Source organism: Gopherus evgoodei, chromosome 17 (assembly GCF_007399415.2).
Source record: "Gopherus evgoodei ecotype Sinaloan lineage chromosome 17, rGopEvg1_v1.p, whole genome shotgun sequence".
NCBI classification, from domain to species: Eukaryota; Metazoa; Chordata; order Testudines; family Testudinidae; genus Gopherus; species Gopherus evgoodei.
In genome coordinates this window covers 3611959-3634258 of record NC_044338.1, presented here as the reverse complement: position 1 = coordinate 3634258, position 22300 = coordinate 3611959, and the positions used below count along the sequence as shown (strand labels likewise).

General features: G+C 46.7%; 2 protein-coding genes across 2 annotated transcripts in view; both read right to left on the bottom strand.

Moving 5' to 3' along the window:
• Positions 1 to 9409, bottom strand: part of LOC115636463 (transient receptor potential cation channel subfamily V member 2-like) — a 61277-nt gene extending 51868 nt beyond the window's left edge. Inside the window, exon 1 of the mRNA XM_030536592.1 lies at positions 7764 to 9409. The gene's annotated coding sequence lies outside the window, so the exon portion shown is untranslated. The remainder of the gene's footprint in view (positions 1 to 7763) is intronic.
• A 3886-nt stretch (positions 9410 to 13295) lies between these two features.
• Positions 13296 to 16654, bottom strand: UBC (ubiquitin C). Its single transcript, XM_030536687.1, has 2 exons — positions 16547 to 16654; positions 13296 to 15733 (listed from the first exon to the last, which is right to left on the bottom strand). The coding sequence occupies exon 2, from the start codon at positions 15725 to 15727 to the stop codon at positions 13442 to 13444; it is 2286 nt and encodes a 761-aa protein (XP_030392547.1). The 5' UTR covers positions 15728 to 15733; positions 16547 to 16654; the 3' UTR covers positions 13296 to 13441.
• Between the last annotated feature and the right edge of the window lie 5646 nt (positions 16655 to 22300).

Here is a 22300-nt window from a genome sequence, read left to right as displayed (position 1 = left end):
CAAAGGTTTAGAGAAGAGGAACAAAAGAGGTAAAAAGACAAAAGAAACTTCAAAACAATCCCAGTCTTCCCAGATATAGGACTACAATTACACTTTCCCATCACTCTGCTCCCCTTTATGACTCTCTCCTCTTAGCCCCTTGGATCCCCATCATATGCCACCTCGTCTGATTCCCACCAAATAATCTATTTTATTGCTAACTAGCAGCACGGAAGTGGCTGTACCCCTTCTCCAAACACTCATGTTTCATATAATATGCAGGGGAGGCATCTTAAATACTGTCTGAAACTCCTCCCCTGTGTATGTTACGCGATCTACACTTTCTAAAAAAGTCTCACCATCTGAAATTAACTATTTAATGAAATTATAGGCAACAAGAGGGCAAACTACTACAGCTTCTGGAAGAGACTAAAGGAACCTTTGAAGCACAAAGGGTCTATCTGGAAGAACAGCTATCACAGGTACTATTTGGAGAAATGGAGAGGAAGAGGAACTGCATGGCTGATACAGGATATGAGCCAAACTGGAGTTGTAATTACCTGCTCACCCCCCCCCCCCGCCCCATAGCAGTAGCTATATGGAAATAACATGCTTTCAGCCATAAACCCTTACATTTCTACAGAGCTTTATTCTGAAGGATCCTAAAAGGCTTTAGTCTGCAATATATCAGGGCCACTTTCCTCTTCATGGAAATAGTCTCTCTGTGGTGGGATATAGCAGTCAATCTCTAGCAGTAGCACCACACAACAAGGTCCTTCGGAAGAGAGGAAAAGCTTTTCCAATTGAAGCTGCAGAAGGAACTTAATTACTGTAGGCAACACACAATTATTTGAGTTGAAACGTGGCCTGGATATCTTGCAAAAGATACCATCAGACATTTAATGACAAGTTGCTAAGGCCTAATTTTTATGTATTGTCTAAAGAGGGCACCTCCAATAACACATCAGCTCCCCTGTCCCCCACTGTCCTAATATGGAACTCTTAGCAAGAACCCCAGAAATCTGCCCAACATAATTTTAATTCCAATAGGATACAAACCCGAACATCATTATAGAAATTAGGGCTGACAATTAATCGCAGTTAGTTCACACGATTAACTAAAAAAAATTAATTGCGATTAAAAAAATTGTAGTTTTAATTGCGCTGTTAAACAATAGAATACCAATTTAAATGTATTAAATATGTTGGATGTTTTTCTGCATTTTCACATGTATTGTATTGTTTCTTGTAACTGAAATCAAAATGTGTATTATTTTTATTAGAAATATTTGCACTGTAAAAATTATTAACGAAAGTAATATTATTTTTCAATTAACTTCATACAAGTGCTGTAGTGCAATCTCTTTGTCATGAAAGTGCAACTTGCAAATTATATTTTTTTTGTTACGTAACTGCACTCAAAAACAAAATGTAAAACTTCAGAGCCTAAAAGGCCACTCAGTCCTACTTCTTGTTCACCCAATCGCTAAAACAAACACGTTTGTTTACATTTACAGGAGATAATGCTGCCCTCTTCTTATTTACAATGTCACCAGAAAGTGAGAACAGGCATTTGCGTGGCACTTTTGTAGCAAGGTATTTACGTGCCAGATATGCTAAATATTCGTATGCCTCATCATGCTTCAGCCACCATTCCATAAAACATGCTTCCAGGCCAATGACACTTGTTAAAAAAATGTGTTAATTAAATTTGTGACTGAAGTCCTTGGGGGAGAATTGTATGTCCCTTGCTCTGTTTCCCCTGCATTCTGACATATATTTCATGTTATAGAAGTTCTGGATGATGACCCAGCACATGCTGTTCATTTTAAGAACACTTTCACTGCAGATTTGACAAAATGCAAAGAAGGTACCAATGTGAGATTTCTAAAGACAGCTACAGCACTCAGCCCAAGGTTTAAGAATCTGAAATGCCTTCCAAAATCTGAGAAGGACGAGGTGTAGAGAATACTTTCAGAAGTATTAAAAGAGCAACACTCTGATGCGGAAACTATAGAACCCAAAAAAGAAAACAAACCCTCTTGTGGTGGCATCGGACTCAATGAAAATGAATGTGTGCCAGTCCACACTACTTTGGATGGTTATGTAAATAAACTTGTTAGTATGAGCGATTGGCTGAACAAGAAGTAGGACTGAGTGGACTTGCAAGCTCTAAAGTTTTACATTGTTTTATTTTTGAATGCAGATTTTTTTGTACATAATTCTACATTTGTAAGTTCAACTTTCATGATAAAGAGATTGCACTACAGTACTTGTATTAGGTAAATTGAAAAATACTATTTCTTTTGTTTTTTTACAGTGAAAATATTTATAATAAAAATATAAAGTGAGCACTGTACACTTTATATTCTGTGTTGTAACTGAAATCGATAAATTTGAAAATGTAGAAAATATCCAAAAATATTTAAATAAATGGTATTCTATTATGGCTGAACAGTGCGATTAATTGAGATTAATTTTTTTAATCGTGCAATCGTGATTAATTTTTTTAATCATTTGACAGCCCTAATAGAAATGTTTTCTGTGCTTGTTCTCTTGTAGTGTTGCAACAGAATTTTCACTGACCTTTGCCTTTCTGATCACTGCTGGTAAACTAGATGCCAAAAGACACAACTGGCTTTTGATGTCTAGACTATTTACTCACTTTTGCCATCCCAAATTACATCTTCCAGGAGAAACAATTGCGCTGTGAAATACAGAGGAAGGCAAAGGCACAGATCAATGGGCTGCAAGCTGAAATCAAAAGACTCATGGAGAAGAGGGTAATAAAAAAGCTGAATTTATTAAAATAAGCCCAATGGACACTGCTATGTACTACGCATCATAAAGAGCCCATGAGGGCTATAGCCAACTCTTAAGAACATTCTGTTTAGAAATGTTGATGCTTAAATAATTTATTTTTCTTCCCTCAGTATCATCAGGTACTTAATACATGAAAACAAGGTCTTTACTAATTAAGCTTTTGTTATTCTCCATCATATTTTTAATTCCATTTGTGACATAATCATTTCCACAGCAACCAGTTTATAATCCTCAGAAACTTGTGGTAACTTGTTTGCTAGTTTGGGTTGTTCTGATTAACATCTTTGTCTTATGTCTTGGTCTTGAGGAATTCCATTCAAAGGATAAACTATATTTGAATTAAATGAACCTTTTATAGAGCTGGAGCAGAGGGCTGGGGGCTCAATACTCCTGGATTCTAATCTTGTCTCAGTATATGTCTTTTTGCAAGTCACAGATCCCTTCTATGCCTTAGTTTACACATCTCCAAAGTAGGAATAATAACTACTATGGCATATCCTACTGGGGTTATGAAGTTTAATATTTATATGTGTTCTAAGATATCTGAATGAAGGGCACTACAGAAGAGCAATTTATTATAAATAACCTAATTTAACTCCTTTCAATCTTCCAAATTTATTAGTTACTCATAGAGAAAACGTACTTATCTGGTGCTGCATTGATTCTGCCTTGTACTAACATTGATGCAAATGAATGTTCTGTCAACAATGCTGCCAAACAGCCCAACCTTCCAGAGGTAGCTCAGAGAACCCTTGTTCAATAGACTGGGAGAGGTACCTTTGTGGAAGAAGTGAAACTCTCCCAGGCCCACTCTGTCTTGTCTGATATTCAAAAGCTGGCCTGCCACAGCTCTGACATGGGTCTTCAGGGGGAGACACAGTGAAAGCAGAGAGCTAATCTCAAAGCTGTTTAAAAAAATCTTGATTTAGGATGTTGCTTTCTGTTTCTCTTGTAGCTTTCTATTGATGCATACTCAGAGGGAAGGTAAGATACTGTGCGATATGCTATCAAAGAGAACACTGGGGGATGGGGGGGGTGATCTTAGTCAAGGTAATATCCCCAAGACTTTCCACAATTGTTTTGTAATGCACCAGAGTAATTAATGCCTTACAAAATCCCATATGAAATACAGCAAACTACAATGTAACAAATATTTTAACAATTCCAGCCAAATATTTCTAAGTCATATGACCAAAAGTGGGAAGAGGATTCATTCTCTAGAACCGTGGGACAAAATTTCCATAGAACTGGAGGACTGAATGGCTCAGGGGATTGGTAATGATATACGGACACTTTCAGTCATTTGTTCCACTCAGAGACAGTATGGCCCAATGGATGGAAAACTAGACTCAGGAGACTTGTGTTCTATTCCTAGCTCTGCCATCAGTCTGCTGAGTAACCTAGGACAAGTCACTTCACCTCGCTGGGCCTCAGTTTCTCCATCTGTAAAATAAGGACAATGACACAAACCACTGGCTGGAAGTTGATGATAGCCAAGTTAAGACTGGAAATAAGGCATACATTTTTAACAGTGAGGGTAATCATCTATTGGAACAATTTACCAGGGGCTGTGGCAGATTCTCCATCATTGCTTTTTAAATCTAGATTGGATGTTTTTCTAGAAGATATGCTCTAGGAATGATTTTGGAGCAGTTCTCTGGCCTTTGTTATACAGGAGGCCAGATTAGATAATCACAGTGCTCCCTTCTGGATTTGGAATCTATGAATACACACCAAGATGAAAGCAGATCAAAATCATTATTATCTAAGTACTTATTGTACCTGATACATGTTTTGTAGCCCCTGTTAAATGAGCTGGTGGAATGGAGTCCTCCTCATAAACTCCAACAACATAAGTAGAGCCCTGCACGGATACAAATTTATATCCATGGATGCAGATATCCACAGATATAAATTGGTATCCACGGAACCGCAGAGCTCTCCTGGGAACTGCAGCAGTGAAAGGAGCAGAACTTGGGGCTGCTGCTCCTAGGAGCCAGCACCCTGTGCCAGGAAGTCCCGCAGTGCGGCTGTACCGCCCCCAGCCCTGCCCCTGTCCCTTCCACGCAGCTGTCTGAGTCTCCCATCTGGGAGCATGTGTGCTGTTTGAACACAAGAGCACAACTAGGGACAGCTGCCAGTGAGCCTGGTGCCCACCCCAGTGGGCAGGGCTGGGGGCAGTACAGCTGTGCCAGAAGAGTTTCCAGGACAGGGCACTAGCTCCTGGGAGCAGTGGCCTCACATTATGCTCATTTTGCCGCTGCAGTTCGTGGGAGAGCCCTGAGGTTCCACCGATACCAATTTATATCTGTGGATTTAAATTTGTATCCGAACAGGGCTCTAAACATAAGTGGCACTAACTGGCATCTTTAAACTGATAGGTTAAGGATTAAGAGTGTGATTCACAAAGAGCATGGAGACTGAGTTATCCACTGCCCCTATATGTTTTCTTCCAGATGAGAGTTATGGGACACTAGTTGGGAGTGCATTGAAAGATTGCACTACTGCTGCCCATGCTGTACCCATTCTATGGATAAGAGAAGACATCAGTTTTCAGGATTGTCAAGCCAATGTGTTTCATTAGCATCAAATTCACTTAAAAATAAAAACCTAAAATCTGTATTGTTTATATAGGATCATTTTTATGTTATCTGTGATGTTATGCCTCAAGCAAAAGGAAGGACTCAGGTACCATCTCTCTTCTAGCCTGATCTGGAATTAATTCACCTCTGTTATTGTCCCTCTTTATGCACAAGCATGTAGGACAAAGAAAGGACAGGGAGTGAAAAGGAGGGGATGGTCGGACAACAAAAGGCAGGTTGTCATCCACCATTCAGACAGAAAACACATTGCCTCAGTGTCAGAAAAAAGGTGTGATAGAAAGCAGCAGCAAAGGGATTTCAGGAAAACAAATACAGCATGTGTCACAGTGGAGTGTGCCTTTGGAATATATGAGAATGTGTCTCTACTCTCTTATAGCCTCATAGCACCTGCACCTTCACTGCAGTCCCTGACTCCATCTCAGACATTGCATCCTCAACCTTCCCCAATACAACCAGCACCTCCTACAGGTTAGTGCAAGTTACATGGCTCTTATCACGTACACACCTATATCATAAAGGCTCTGATGGGGACATGAAGAGTACCCTAGGGAAAAATCTGATCAGCTCTTATCTGTACAATCAGTGATGTTCCACATTCGTTCCAGCTTTGAAGGGCTGGGGCTGAGCTTTGAAATCAGCTGAGGACTGGGGCTGCCTTTGAAATCAGTCAAACCTGCTCTTCAGTATCCCAGAGGAGTTAGCTAGGTGTTTCTCTTCCCAGGAAGGCCTAACAATACTGCACAATTAACTTGTGGAACTCATTGCTACAACCTATTACTGAAGCCAAGAGCTTATCAGGGTTAGGTTTTTTTTTAAATATCAGGTATTATATATGAATCATTAGAACATCAACAGCTACCCTAGGCTGGACTTCCCTATCCCTTCTGTGGCATTTTTCCTTGGAAGGAGTTATTTAGTCTAGAGCAGGGGTTCTCAACTTAATTGCACCGTGACCCTGTTTTGACAACAGAAATTACTTCACGACCCCAGGAGGGGGGACCGAAGCCTGAGCCCGCCCAAGCCCCACTGCCCCAAGTGGGGGGCCAAAGCCCAAACTCCACTGCTCTGTGCAGGGGGCCAAAGCTGAAGCTTGAGGGCTTCAGCCCCAGACAGGGGGCCTGCAACCTGAGCCCTGCCGCCCAGGGCTGAAGCCCTCGGGCTTTGGCTTTGTCCCTGGGCAGAGGGGCTCAGACTTCAGCCCTGGGCCCCAGCAAGTCCAAGCCAGGCCTGCCAACCCCATTCAAAGGGGGTTGCGACCCACTCTGGGGTCCCAATCCACAGTTTGAGAACTGCTGGTCTACAGTTACCAAATATGACCAGTATCAGACGGGTAGCCGTGTTAGTCTGGATCTCTAAAAGCAGCAAAGAGTCCTGTGGCACCTTATAGACTAACAGACATTTTGGAGCATGAGCTTTCGTGGGTGAATACCCACTTCGTTGGATGCATGAGGCAGAGGGGCTCATGTGGGGGGTATACCGTGGGTGAGATCAAGATACAGGCAGCAAGCAGTGAGGGTACATCACTCATACAAAAAGTTACAGACAGTCATGGGTATAAATAAGCGGGCCGGGTAATGGGGATAGGATGACCCTCACATGGTGGAGTTCAGTTCGGTTCGGTGGGTTCATGCATCTGACGAAGTGGGTATTCACCCACGAGAGCTCATGCTCCAAAAGGTCTGTTAGTCTATAAGGTGCCACAGGATTCTTTGCTGCTTTTACAAACATAACCAGGATAGCTCTTTAACTCACTCACCACCAGTGGCAACTGCTTTAGCTACAGTATAGTGCACTATTTCACTAGCATGGAAAGATTAAGCTGGAGATATTTTTGAAGCACGAGAGAGGGACAAATAAAAATATATATAAGATATAAACTTTCATGTTTTAGAGCAAAGCCAGAAACTAAAAGCCTGGGATTAGGAAAAAACTTTTGTGGAAGATCATTCCATAACTGTCTGTCAGGGAGTTTTGTGGAAACCTTTCCTCATCAGGGTTGAGCCTCATAACCCGTAGGTTATTCACCTCTAAAGAGATTAAGAAATTTATTCCTGGACTGAAAGGTGGTGAGTCTATATTTGTAGCCTTTGCTTTAGTTACAGATGGCACAAACAGGACCAGGGAAATTCATGGCAAAACAGCAAAAACCATAACATTGGATCTACTTGAACAGCTAATGCAGGCTGCAAGCACAAGTAAGTAATATGGTTTTCTAAAAAGCTATAAATCAAATAAAGTCCCTGAAATATCTGTTGACTGATCATATTTCTCTTTTTACCAATGGTTTCAAATATAGTTTTCTGTTATGATTGCTATATATATCGCATATGTTGTTTGCAGTACAGAAAAGTGACTTACCAATAACTGGAGTTTAGGTATATTGCCTCTATCCATCCATACCATGGATAAGTGGTTCAGAAGCATCTCAAAACAGTGATTGCTATAGCCTTGCTCCACTTGTGCAACCCAATGGACATGTTAGACAAATAATTCTATACCGGGCGTGTCAGGTACATAATGGCTCTGGACAAATCCTGTTATAGTCACTGCACTGAAAAAAAAAAAAAAAAGCTGATTTACATAAATATCAGGATATCCCTTTACTAGTACCAGTGAATGTCATATCTAAAATTCAGATACTACTAAATATATCCTCTGACAGGACTGGATTAATAACCAGGGCTCTAACCTCTCATGGTATTAATTTAAACTATAAAATTCCATCAATTTTAGCATTACATTGCGATATTTGAAGCTCCCAGGCCAAATCCTCTCCTAATTCGGACTTCTATTACTATGTCTATCTAATCTAGCTACATGCTAACAAGAATTATCAGTTGACTAAAGTATTCTGATAGAAAACTACTTGGCGAATTTGCTCTCTTCTGCATGGCTATCCAAGGAAAGGATTTATAAAGTAGAGCACATTATCCCAACTATTTTCAAGATGCTACAAGCTTCTGATGCTGGGCAGGGCATATCTTGATAGACAAAGCCTCAGAGTCTTTCTAGGTCCAAAACAGCATTTCTATCTAGTTCTACTTCCTCAGCAATGAGCCTGTTCTGAAGGAACCGCCCATCTGTAAAGTTAAGAGGGTACCTGCATTCTTCTCTAGGTGTAAATATCCTTTCACTTGATGTGTCTTTTCTGGCTCTATATTTGTAGCCTGCTGAACAAAACTTGCAATGATAATCAAATGTCAGTGAAAATGTAAAAATCAAGCCTTTTTTTTTTTTTAAATCAGCACTTCTGTGGAGCAATGATGACATCCTGTGGGTTAAAATGTAATTGCTTCTGCTTAAGAAAATAGGCCCTCAGGGGAGGTTCCCCAAGCCAATGTGTCTAGTTAACCCGAAAGAGAGTTGCAGGCCTGCACTGAGAGAACCAGCTCCAATGATTTACATTAAAGTGGGTATTAACAGCTTGTCTTGTTTAAAACAGCACTATTCCAAATAACCTTCAAAAATACAATTATATTCCATAAGGAATTAAAATTGTTGTAAATTTACTTTTCTGATGCCCAATGTCCAAAAGGAATTTATTCTGTGTTTTTCAGTTGCTAATGGGAGCAATGCAGCTACCAAAGAACATATTTGGAACTACAACCAAGACTGCAAAAATGCAGAGGTATTCCATATGCTTACTCACCCTTAGCCTCTCTCCCCTTAATGATATAACCCTATGGTTATGCAGTGTACATTTGAGAGGGAGAGTGCTGCTTACCTTCTATCAGTGACTACTGCAGCAGTGTAAATGATGCAGCCACTTAATCCTCAATCATATTGTCAGGCCTGGACTACAAAGTTGCAGCAGTTTATATAAGGGTGTGATTTTTAAAAAAAACTGATTTAACAGGGCATATATTTGTAGGTGGACTAGAATTAGATTTCCTGCTTGTCTCTCTCGCTCTCCAGGCTGGAAGCACTACATAGGCCAGTGGTCTCCAACATGGTGCCCAGGGGCACCATGGCGCCTCCCAGGGCATCTATGTGCACCCACGTACTGGCTGGCAGACAAGCATCCGCCGAAATGCCACCAAAAAGCAGGGTCATCGAGGCGTCACCACCAAAATGCCGCTGATTTTCAGTGGCATTTCAGCAGCGACACCTTTTCATGTTGCCGCTTCTCAGCAGATACTTGTCTGCTGGCCACGGTCCTCGGTGGCTCGTCGTCTGGTGCCTGCCACCCGACAAAGGTTGGGGATCACTGACATATGCAGGGCATTCAGCTCTTGAAATGGTTAGAGTGTTCTATTGAAAATGGTGGACAATTTAAGAATGGCACTGGAAGGAGACTCACCCAATCATCTTTACTGATGTAAGATTATGACAACACAGAGCTCTGAAACATAAAGGATGGGGAAAGAAACCCAAGAAAAAGGACATGTGTCCCAAAAATAAGCCACCAAGGTCAGGAAAAAATCCACCATGTTTCAATACTAATGCCCTTCCTGAAAAGTAACAGTGTAAGGTAATGTTTTTAATTTAAATATATATTTGATATATATGTAAACAATCTTGCATTAGGAAATGAACAATTGGCTGGGAGAGTTGGTGGCTTAAGAGGGACATTAATGCAAGTAGGTCATTGATACGCAAGAAGAGACCACGCAAATAGATGTCAAATAAAACACTGATAAACAAATACCCTACTGCTTAGTTTATATTTTGAGATTGTTACAGAACAGTAAAACAGTCCTTTTTTAGAGGTTTCCAAACAAACCTTTTTAAAGTATTTGACTATTTCTACAACTCAAAGGCTTTGTTGAGTAAGATGTAAACTATTAAATATTGCTACAATATTGTGTCTCCAATTTAAGAGTTCCTTTTTTGCCTTAACAGATTGAAGTATTTGGGCACCAGATAAACACAGAAAACAGAGAAAGCATTCCAGAACCCAAAAGACAACTAAGGGAAAAAATAACTGCAACTATCAGAAGACATGCAGATGCCCATTACAGAGCCCAATCTGTAGCAGGGAGGATGTTATCAGAGCCTGATTATATGGGTGTGATGATCTGTACCTCAGGGGAACACCCAGCATCCCCGTTCATCCTTGTAAAATGGTTGTGTGGTATCCAACAGTTTGTCATGTTGGGTGTCTTCGGAAGGCTTATGATGCACTGAGCATTGTTGTTACAGTAATGTTATAGGTTATAATTTCATGTATGCAGTTATGAGGCTGAAAATATATCCTCATGGCTTAAAATAAGCCCAAGCAAAAATTCTCCAAGAGCAGAGAGGCAGTTCACACCTCATCAGGGCAGGAATGGGACAAGCCCAGACTCCCAGGAACAAAGAACACTGGCCTAGGCAGCAACAAAAGAATGTTAGACTCTCCAGACTCTCCTTTCCTTTGGTCAGTTTGGAACTGTGATAACATGTTCACCTGACTCTGAAGGGGCTGGCACAAAGCCAAGAGGGAAGAAAGGCCATGATAAAAGGGAGAGACATTTGCCATGCTCTTCCTCTTTCACCTACATCTAGACACCACCACACCAAGCAACTGCAGACCTGATCAAAGGAGACAGCTGGGCTGAAGAGCAACTGGCCAACCTGTAGTGAGAAACATCTAAGTTTGTAAAGGCACTGAAAGTGTTACAATCAGCTTAGAATGTGTTTTAATTTCATTTGACCAAATCTGATGTTTTTACTTATAATCGCTAAAATTTATCTTTATCTTTAATAAATGTTTATTCTACCTAAAGCAGTGCATTTGGTTTGAAGTGCATCACAGACTCCCCTTGGGATAACAAGCCTGGTACATACCAATTTGTTAAATTAACAAACTCCTAAAAGCTTGCAGCATCCAGCAGGCATAACTGAACACAGCAAGACAGATTCCTAGGGTTCTCTAGGACTGGAGATATGTGCTAGTATCATTCGGTTGCAAGTAGCTGGGAGCAGCTTACATACCAAAGGCTGTGCGTGAACAGCCCAGGTGTGTGTGTGTTGAGGGGTGGGCGGGGCTGAACAACAGAGCAGGGTAAGGCTGGCTCCCAGAGTCAAGGATTGGAGAGACCTAGCAGATCACTGAGCCAGATAATGCCAGAGGGGAATGTTACTATGTATTATAAATATTCCATTTTTTTAAATTAGCTTAAAAATTAAGGTGATTAGCAGTACAGAAACCAAATTCTGAGTTTGGCTACTAATCTTGTCAATTTAGCCTACTGTTATTACTGGGAACTGAGAATAATGTGTATTATAGATGGGCTGCTAGTGTTAAGGTTGTTCCTGTCCACTTCCCATTGTAAGACCATTTTCAGTTGATTGTAACTTTTATGCACATGTACATATCTCCAAAATTCCTGAAAAACTGACACGACCTTTTTTAGCATGAATCTTTTGCAACAGCCCTATTATAGTGAGGAAGTTTTGCTACAAACTCAGTACAAGAACTGTATCATACTACTATACTAGCTGGCTGTCACAGCACTTCACAAATTAAATGCTATCCCCATTTCACTTCTGGGAAAAGACAGCATAAAGTGACTCACCTAACTGCATGCAGCAAAGTCACTGACAACATAAAAGAAACCAACCATTCCCAGATCAAGTCATTTTCAGTCATTTTAATTACTTCTGTAGAGGGGAACCTAATTTTCCTCTACTCTTGTGTAAATGTTTTGCTGAGATGAAAACTATTTACAAAGGGAGTCACATCAAACTGTTTTACACTTTGGTGAAGAAGTCAAGAGTCTGTAGGCTGTAAGTGTAAGTTACATGTATTTTGTTCATAGGATAATACCCTTTGCTGTTGACATATTGATAATGTAACTTCCCACAGAAATGTTTAAGGTTGAAATGCCCTCAACCTATAATTAGTTGTTATAGGAAATATCCCACCTATTTATGAAAAACCCACAAATTGAAAGTGATGTTTCCTCAACAGCAGCTGCTGATACTGTTACACTATTTCTGTAAGCTTATTGAGTTTTTAGTTGTGTGCATTTATGCCCTATAAATTACACAATATTGAGTTACCATACAGTATATTTCCAACACCCACATTTGTTGAAGCAAATAACACTGGATCAGCTCTCATGTAAAGCACTCTTTTTACTCAAGTATGGTTGACTGAAGTAATAGGCAAGCTATTGGCAAGCTATTGGCACAGAAACACTCCAAATTATCACACAACACCTTTGACTAGTATAATAGTAGCCTTTCATGAAGTGTAGCACTATCAAATGTACCAAATGTGAAAACCTATGGCAACATTAGCTGTTACAAAGCTAGGAAGACTTTCAGTTTCTGTTCAAAACCAGGGCCAAAGATTCATGTGTTTTTAATACTACATATGCATGAGTGGTCTAATCACCTCCATTGGTTTTTTTTATTAAACTGTAAAAATCCAGTGACATTTTCTTCAGTATTGCTGATGCGATCTACAGATGGAAAGCAAGAAACAGTAAAGAACTGAGAATACATTCAGTTCTCCTAGTCCCTTCTGTTCCCATTAAAGAAACTCCTCAAATGTAAGAATAGCAAGACTCACACTTGGCTTTTTCCTTAAAAGATTAGTATAAGCAACATTATTAAAGTGGGCATAATCCAGAGGAGAAGCAGCTTCTGCTACTAGGCACTGCATAAGAACACAAGACATCTATTCTATTGTGTATAGCCAAGCAGAGGTACTAGACTCTGCTCAAGAGACTGGAGAAGGGTTATAGTAACATCCTTAAACATAGTAGTGCAAGTTCTGTAACAAGGGAAGAATAGTCTAAAATGAGAGTTAGAATCTTAGGTTGCATAATTCTGATATGTTGAAAGAAAGCTCAGATATTAGTAGCTGAGCCTCCAAACAAATTTCCATGGAACAAATTTTATTACTATGTGAAGACTGCTAAGTGAAACTATAGCACATTTTACCCAAAGACCACCAGGTAATGTGCAACAAAAATCTTTATTAGCATTCACAGACTGTTCAGCATTTTCTGCAACTTGTCTTTAACTTACAATATTAAGACATTAAAGGGCTACAGTGCAAAAACAAATGCTATGGCAATAATGTAAAGCAAGGTCCACAATAACTAACAGCCACCCCTCAGACGCAGCACAAGGTGGAGAGTGGATTCTTTCTGGATGTTGTAGTCAGACAGGGTGCGGCCATCTTCCAGCTGCTTGCCTGCAAAGATCAGCCTCTGCTGGTCAGGTGGGATGCCTTCTTTGTCCTGGATCTTAGCCTTGACATTCTCAATAGTGTCACTGGGCTCAACCTCCAGGGTGATGGTCTTGCCAGTCAGGGTCTTCACAAAGATCTGCATACCACCTCTCAGACGCAGCACAAGATGGAGAGTGGATTCCTTCTGGATGTTGTAGTCAGACAGGGTGCGGCCATCTTCCAGCTGCTTGCCTGCAAAGATCAGCCTCTGCTGGTCAGGTGGGATGCCTTCTTTGTCCTGGATCTTAGCCTTGACATTCTCAATAGTGTCACTGGGCTCAACCTCCAGGGTGATGGTCTTGCCAGTCAGGGTCTTCACAAAGATCTGCATACCACCTCTCAGACGCAGCACAAGATGGAGAGTGGATTCCTTCTGGATGTTGTAGTCAGACAGGGTGCGGCCATCTTCCAGCTGCTTGCCTGCAAAGATCAGCCTCTGCTGGTCAGGTGGGATGCCTTCTTTGTCCTGGATCTTAGCCTTGACATTCTCAATAGTGTCACTGGGCTCAACCTCCAGGGTGATGGTCTTGCCAGTCAGGGTCTTCACAAAGATCTGCATACCACCTCTCAGACGCAGCACAAGATGGAGAGTGGATTCCTTCTGGATGTTGTAGTCAGACAGGGTGCGGCCATCTTCCAGCTGCTTGCCTGCAAAGATCAGCCTCTGCTGGTCAGGTGGGATGCCTTCTTTGTCCTGGATCTTAGCCTTGACATTCTCAATAGTGTCACTGGGCTCAACCTCCAGGGTGATGGTCTTGCCAGTCAGGGTCTTCACAAAGATCTGCATACCACCTCTCAGACGCAGCACAAGATGGAGAGTGGATTCCTTCTGGATGTTGTAGTCAGACAGGGTGCGGCCATCTTCCAGCTGCTTGCCTGCAAAGATCAGCCTCTGCTGGTCAGGTGGGATGCCTTCTTTGTCCTGGATCTTAGCCTTGACATTCTCAATAGTGTCACTGGGCTCAACCTCCAGGGTGATGGTCTTGCCAGTCAGGGTCTTCACAAAGATCTGCATACCACCTCTCAGACGCAGCACAAGATGGAGAGTGGATTCTTTCTGGATGTTGTAGTCAGACAGGGTGCGGCCATCTTCCAGCTGCTTGCCTGCAAAGATCAGCCTCTGCTGGTCAGGTGGGATGCCTTCTTTGTCCTGGATCTTAGCCTTGACATTCTCAATAGTGTCACTGGGCTCAACCTCCAGGGTGATGGTCTTGCCAGTCAGGGTCTTCACAAAGATCTGCATACCACCTCTCAGACGCAGCACAAGATGGAGAGTGGATTCCTTCTGGATGTTGTAGTCAGACAGGGTGCGGCCATCTTCCAGCTGCTTGCCTGCAAAGATCAGCCTCTGCTGGTCAGGTGGGATGCCTTCTTTGTCCTGGATCTTAGCCTTGACATTCTCAATGGTGTCACTGGGCTCAACCTCGAGGGTGATGGTCTTGCCAGTCAGGGTCTTCACAAAGATCTGCATACCACCTCTCAGACGCAGCACAAGATGGAGAGTGGATTCCTTCTGGATGTTGTAGTCAGACAGGGTGCGGCCATCTTCCAGCTGCTTGCCTGCAAAGATCAGCCTCTGCTGGTCAGGTGGGATGCCTTCTTTGTCCTGGATCTTAGCCTTGACATTCTCAATAGTGTCACTGGGCTCAACCTCCAGGGTGATGGTCTTGCCAGTCAGGGTCTTCACAAAGATCTGCATACCACCTCTCAGACGCAGCACAAGATGGAGAGTGGATTCCTTCTGGATGTTGTAGTCAGACAGGGTGCGGCCATCTTCCAGCTGCTTGCCTGCAAAGATCAGCCTCTGCTGGTCAGGTGGGATGCCTTCTTTGTCCTGGATCTTAGCCTTGACATTCTCAATAGTGTCACTGGGCTCAACCTCCAGGGTGATGGTCTTGCCAGTCAGGGTCTTCACAAAGATCTGCATACCACCTCTCAGACGCAGCACAAGATGGAGAGTGGATTCCTTCTGGATGTTGTAGTCAGACAGGGTGCGGCCATCTTCCAGCTGCTTGCCTGCAAAGATCAGCCTCTGCTGGTCAGGTGGGATGCCTTCTTTGTCCTGGATCTTAGCCTTGACATTCTCAATAGTATCACTGGGCTCAACCTCCAGAGTGATGGTCTTGCCAGTCAGGGTCTTCACAAAGATCTGCATCTTGAACTGTACAGAAAAAGGTATCAGAAAGAGTTCCAACTTCCTATACTGATTAACTTGCTACAGAGCACAATGAAGAACCCCATATACAGATCCCAAAGCTTCACACCGACATTTCAGTCAGAAAACTGAACCCAAACACACAAAACCAGTAAATTATCAGTATCAAAACCTCTTCCCTGCCCTCTATATTTAAATAAAGGACATATTTGGTGAGAGATTTCCATGACTGGTTCCCCACCACCCCTTACGTTGCTGGCTTGAGAAAATGTCTGTCTCCTAGCCACCAGGGAGGAAGTCAGGCGTTATCAGGTTTAAATGCTTGCCCCAACCGGGAACACAGCCCTCCCCCTTCGCGGCTTTACCAGCGCTCCCGTCGTCTAGGGAGGGAAAAGTGTACCACCTTCCCACCCGCGTCCTCGGCACTTTTACCTACCCGGGCGGGCAGCCCGCCCGCCCCGCCCCACCCCACCCCCAGCAGGTCGCCCTCATCCCGCTCTCCGTGACCCTTCTAAACGACACACACGGGTTACCGGAGCTTGGGACCGTCCCGTCCCTCCTCAGTCACAATGACCCCCAATGACTCAGCACTCTTCCCTTCCGGGCAGGCAAAGCAACGGCGGCGCGCAGCCTCCGCCATCTTAGACCGGGTCCTCTCCCTCCATAACACGCTCAGACACAGAGAGGAAAACGCCCGAGACTGTGCCCGTAACCCCCCCCCCCAGCGGCTCTGTCCGTTCCCTACGCTAATCGCCCCCATCTCCCTAGCGAATAGGCTTCCTCAGTTTCCCCTTCACATAGCCCTGTATCGCTTCTTACCGTTAACCTCGCGCGGCTTGGACACTTTATGTGGAAGGCTAGAAAATTCGCCTGCCAAGTACGAAGCGACTCACCCTGCTTGCAGTGGTAAACTACACTGCTTGCGCCTCACCCGCTTCTATTTATAAGACTGCTGACGCCAAATACCTATGCCCTTCACGCACAGACAGTGTCAGTGCGCTGCAGAAAATAGTCCCAAGGAACGGCCCTGCACCAAAGATGGATACAGGCTCTTCCCCCTCACAGATCCTTTTCTAAAGTCTCAGGGGATGCCTGTTCCTCCCTGTGAGAAATCCACAGCTCTCCCTCCGAATAATCGAACTCTCTAAAGCGCGGAGGGATCTCGGGGTACGGTGAAAAAGCTACCAGACAGCTCTGGAAGCTTCGTAGACTGTTGGAGGACGGTAGGCGGGGTTATGTCAGTTGTCGGCGGTGATTGGTGCAGAAGCAGAGAGACTGGTCATAGATTGGCTCACAGAGCGAGATGAGCGAGGCTACGGAGAAAGCTCTGGAACTGGGGGGGGAGAAAGGGAGACGGGAGATTCTCGTCGCTGATTGGTGCGGGGTGAGGTAAGCCTTGTTGCTAAGGCTCGCCGCCTCAGAGCGGCAGACTGGGATTGGGGGAGGGGGCGCGGGAGCGGGAAGAGAAGCGATATTGCGCGCGGGGAAAACAGTGGCCTGCGGTGTTGGGGGAGGGGCATGGAGGTGGTTCTCCTGAGGAGCCATGGGGTGGAGGCTGGGACCTAGCAAGGCCAATGGCCTGTGGGTAGTGATGGCTTTCCTCCCCTCCCATGGCAGCCAGGCCGGGGGAGGGCTTAGGTTATGGCAGGGCCCGTGCTGTTATGTGGCTTCCCTGAGCAGGGGCCTGCAAACCATTAGTGCCACCTGCTCTGGCCAGCAGCCACCTTCCAGGAGCCAGAAACCAAGGCGTGTGGTGCTGAGAAGCTGGGATGGTTTCATGTCCAGTGGGACGTGTAAGCCCATCCGTTAAACTGGCTCGAGGGGCCGCTGTGTGAATGTGCCTGGGTCTGCTTAAACTGGGCTTGGTTTATTATTTTAACTCAAATAAGCTGCCCATTAGACCCAAATGAGAGCAGGGAAAAGACGGTTACTCACCTTTGTAACTGTTGTTCTTCGAGATGTGTTGCTCATATCCATTCCAGTTAGGTGTACGCGCCGCGCGTGCACATTCGTCGGAAAACTTTTACCCTAGCAACTCAGTGGGCCGGCAGGTCGCCCCCTAGAGTGGCGCCACCATGGCGCTCCATATATACTCCTGCCGGCCCACCCGCTCCTCAGTTCCTTCTTGCCGGCTACTCCGACAGTGGGGAAGGAGGGCGGGTGTGGAATGGATATGAGCAACACATCTCGAAGAACAACAGTTACAAAGGTGAGTAACTGTCTTTTCTTCTTCGAGTGATTGCTCATATCCATTCCAGTTAGGTGAATCCCAAGCCTTACAAAGGCGGTGGGGTCGGAGTGAAATGTGGCAGAATAAAACTGCCGAGCCAGAGGCTACAGCCTCTCTTGAACCAGGGCATACTGCGAAGCAAAGGTAAGGACCGAGGACCAATGGAGCTTCGCGACAGGTCTCGTGGGTAGAAACACGAGCCAGCAAGGCGGCAGATGAAGCCTGAGCCCTGGTAGAATGCATGGTGATGTGGCTTGGGGAAATATGAGCCAAATCATAACAAGTGGGGATGTCCGCCATCACCCAAGATGAGATCCTCTGAGAGGAAAACAAGCAAGCCCTCCCTTTGGCCCGCTACCGGGGCAGAGCTGGGGCACCTTAGGAAATGATTCTGTCAGCACAACTAATGCGAGCACTCCACAGATGTCCAAGGAGTGCAACGGTTATGCCCATTGCGTTGAGCTGTGGGTAACATAAAAGGCCAAAACACCTTAGGGAGGAAAGCCGGGTGCGGTCATAACTGCACCTTGTCTTTGTGGAACCTTCGTAAGAGCTCTGATCTCAGAGACCCGTCTGGCCAAGACTAGGTTGAGGCCCCAGGGCGGGGCTGGGCGGCGCACCCGAGGGTGCAAGCGCTCCAAGCCCTTGAGGGACCTCGAACCCATAGTGGGACACTGAACGTCCATCTTAGCCTGCTGGAAGGTAGGGATGGCTGCTGAGAGTATCCTCAGCGATGATACCGCCAGATCCTGCCGCTGAAGGCCAGAGGCAGGCCAAATAGAGGGGATCGAGACCTCAGCAGGAGCAAGATCGAGCGTACTGCAGCTGTAAAGGAAACGCTTCCACCTGGCTCGGTACGTTGACCAGGCGGAAGGCTGCCTGTCACCCCGACTCAGGTACGTGAGGCGAAGAGGCTGCAGGTCCAAGTGACGAAGCCTGTCATTGCCCTGAGTGATGAGGTCTGGGCTGACAGGCCGAGCAACGTGGTATGTCAGTGCTGCGTGGACCACTCTGGAGTGATCATGATGATGATGCACGCTCCGCCCCTGCGGAATTTGAGCAGGACGTAACGAACCAGTGGGAACAGCGGGAAGGCATAATGCAGTTGGCCGTTCCACGGCATCAGGAATGCGACCAAGATCGATTCCGAGGAGAGACCTTGGAAGGAGCAGAACATCTGGCATTTCCTGCACTCGCGGTGAGCGAACAGGTCTGTGCGAGGAACCATTTCCACTTCCGGAAAGCGGGACGCCTCACATGGGGCAGAGTGATGACTCGTAAGACAGGAAAGACCTGCTGAGTCAAAGAGATAAGACGTTCCGAACGCCTGGGAGAAAGGACGTCGCCAGCTCCATCGAGTGGGCCATGCAAAAGACCCGGAAATGGATGGCCTCCTGACAAAAAAAGGGGGGAGGACTATGTCCCCCCTGAATGCTTATGAAGCACCTGGCCATTGTGTTGGCTGTAAACACCGAGATACAACGGCCTCGCAGCTGCCGATGGAACCCCTGGCATGCCAGGCGGACAACTCTCATTCTTGGGGCATTAATGAGGAATGCCAGCTCCCTAAAAGACCGAAGGCCTTAAGCTCGGAGGTGACCATGAGCACTCGAGCAGAGAGATGATGCGTCCGCCGTCAGGGGCAGTGAGGGCTGGGGCGGATGAAACCGCATCCTGTCCACACCAAGGAGGGAGTTAGCCACCACTCTAGGGAGCCTAAGGCGTTCGAGGGAACGGTGACTACCATGACCATTGGCTCCCTGTCCAAGTGGTACGCCGAGGTGGGCCGGACTTGGAGAGGACGGAGGCGGAGCTTGGCGCGTTTGGTTACAAACTTGCGGGCAACCATGGACCCAGGAGACTGAGACAAGAACGAGCTGAGGTCGTTGGGAAAGCCTTCAGACCTCAGATGATTGATGCCATCGCCTAAAACCGCAGTTGCGATAAGCAGGCTCCGGCTAGGTAGGAGACCAAGATAGCCCCTAGGAAGCCCAACCTCTGCGTGGGAACCAGAGCGGATTGCTCTATTAGTAATCATCAGGCCTTGATCTGTGAATAAGACCGTGACGATGCCCACGGGCTGAGTGGTTTGTGTGTCAGAGTCTCCTCGGATAAGCGAATCGTCCCAATACGGAAAAACGCATATCCGACATAGCTACGGTAGGCGGCGACTATGGCCGTAAACCGGGAGTATTCACCGCTGGCTATAAAGCGGAGGCATCTCCCATGCGGAGGGAAGATGGCATTGCAAAAGTACGCGTCCTTCCTATCCAGGGCGGCATAGTAGCCCCCCGGAGGCAAGGATGGAATAATGGTTCCCAGGGATACCATGCAGAACTTCAACCTTATCCCAAACCGGTTGAGTCCATGCAGGACCAGGAAGGTCTGACCTGTGGTCGAGTGGGGGACTAGGGCATAACGGGAGTAAAACCCCTAGCCCCTTTCGTCCGCTGAAGGGGGACAGGGCTGGAGCAATTTTAAGGTGGTACCTATGCTCCATCGTGCGCAGCACCCAGCGACCTAAAAGTAACTGGGGCCATGCCAGGAGAAAGCTGGATCAGGATCCCGTCCTGCGACTGGTACACCGCCCTCCGGTGAACCTTGGAAGGTCCGTCTTTGGTCCCAGTGGTAATTGCGAGGGACCTCGACTTTGGCTTTTTAGGGGGCCTGACGTTTGTCTGCGACCACCTTGGCCTTGCCGTTTTCCAGAGTTCTGCCTCTGGCTAGGCACAGAGTATGGCGGCTGGGGCCATAAAGGCCTGCGTTTGGTCGCAGGCATATACATGCTGAGACGCATTAGGACCCTATTGTCCAGCAGGCTTCGCAGTCTGGGGCTGTCTCTGCCGCGAAGATGCCTTTACCAACAAAGGGTAAATTCTTTCCCCCGTCCTCCAAGACGGCAGCGAACTCTAGGTGGGAGGTTCGAGGGAGAAACTCCTCCACCCAGGTGCTATAATTATCGCAGCTAAGCAAGGCTTGTTGCTTTGCTACCCAGAGGTGCAGGGCCCCTGCAGAGTACACCTTGCATTCGCCAAGGCTCTTTCCGCTTCGGGGCTGGCGCCCGCTGGCCATGATATCAGGATCGTGGTCCTGAGCATAAAATCCGCGCATATGGGGTGACACGGATGCGTGTCCGGACGGCCATGGAGGTACTAAAAGAGGGCACGGGCCGAGTCCCTGACTCACTCGGACCTTGCCCAACTCGGCACCGGGGACCGGCATCGGGAGGCGCATCGGTACCTGGAACGAGATCCAGACCCGCAACCAGAACGGTGTCGGGAGGTCGACCGAGATCTCGAGGCTCGGAGAAGAGCTACAGGAGTCAAGGTACCTGCCCCGGTGCCAGATGTCGGAACGGTGCCGATGGCGGGTCGGCGAACGGGATACCGACCGGTGCAGTGAGTGTGACCAGTACCGAGGAAAACAGTACCGGGACTGCCAGTGGTGTCCGGCGTGCCGACAGGACTTGGAGCGTCTGCGGGACCGTGATCATAGACGGTGCCGCTCTGCTGTACTGACAGGGGACAGTCCCTTGAAGAGACTGTATTACCCGTACCGGCGGTGCCCGGGTCAGGCAGCACTGACTCCGTCATGGCACTGAGAGCCCTCGCCGTTGGTAACATCTCCGGCGCGCAGGGAACAGCAGGCTCAACCACAGTGCGTACTGGGGAGCTGTCAGGCACCGGATTCGACGGCCCTCGTGGGGCCGGGATCCATGGTACCGAGGTCATCAGAGCTTCGGTAGGTGCCGGTGCCGGGAGAACCGAGTTAGATAAGCCGTCTGGCTGGGGTGCCGTCAGCACTGAAGCAGCGGGAGTAATACGCTCAACCACGGCGCGTGCCGGGGAGCCGTCGGGCACCGGATTCTACGGCCCTTGCGGGACCGGGATCGACGGTGCCGAAGCAGGTGTCGGTGCCGGGCGATCCGACTTAGACTAGCCCTCTGGCCGCGGTGCCGTGGGCACGGAAGCAGCCGGAGAAGTAGCTCGACCACGGCGCGTGCCGGGGAGCCGTCAGGCACCGGATACTATGGCCCTTGCGGGACCGGGATCGACGGTGCCGACGCCATCGGTGCCGCAGCAGGTGTCGGTGCCGGGCGATCCGACGTAGACGAGCTCTCTGGCTGCGGTGCCGTTGGCACGGAAGCAGCCGGAGCAATACGCTCAACCACGGCGCGTGCCGGGGAGCCGTCAGGCACCGGATTCTACGGCCCGTGTGGGACCGGGATCGACGGTGCCGACGCCATCGGTGCCGCAGCAGGTGTCGGTGCCGGGCGATCCGACGTAGACGAGCCCTCAGGCTGCGGTGCCGTTGGCACGGAAGCAGCCGGAGCAAAACGCTCA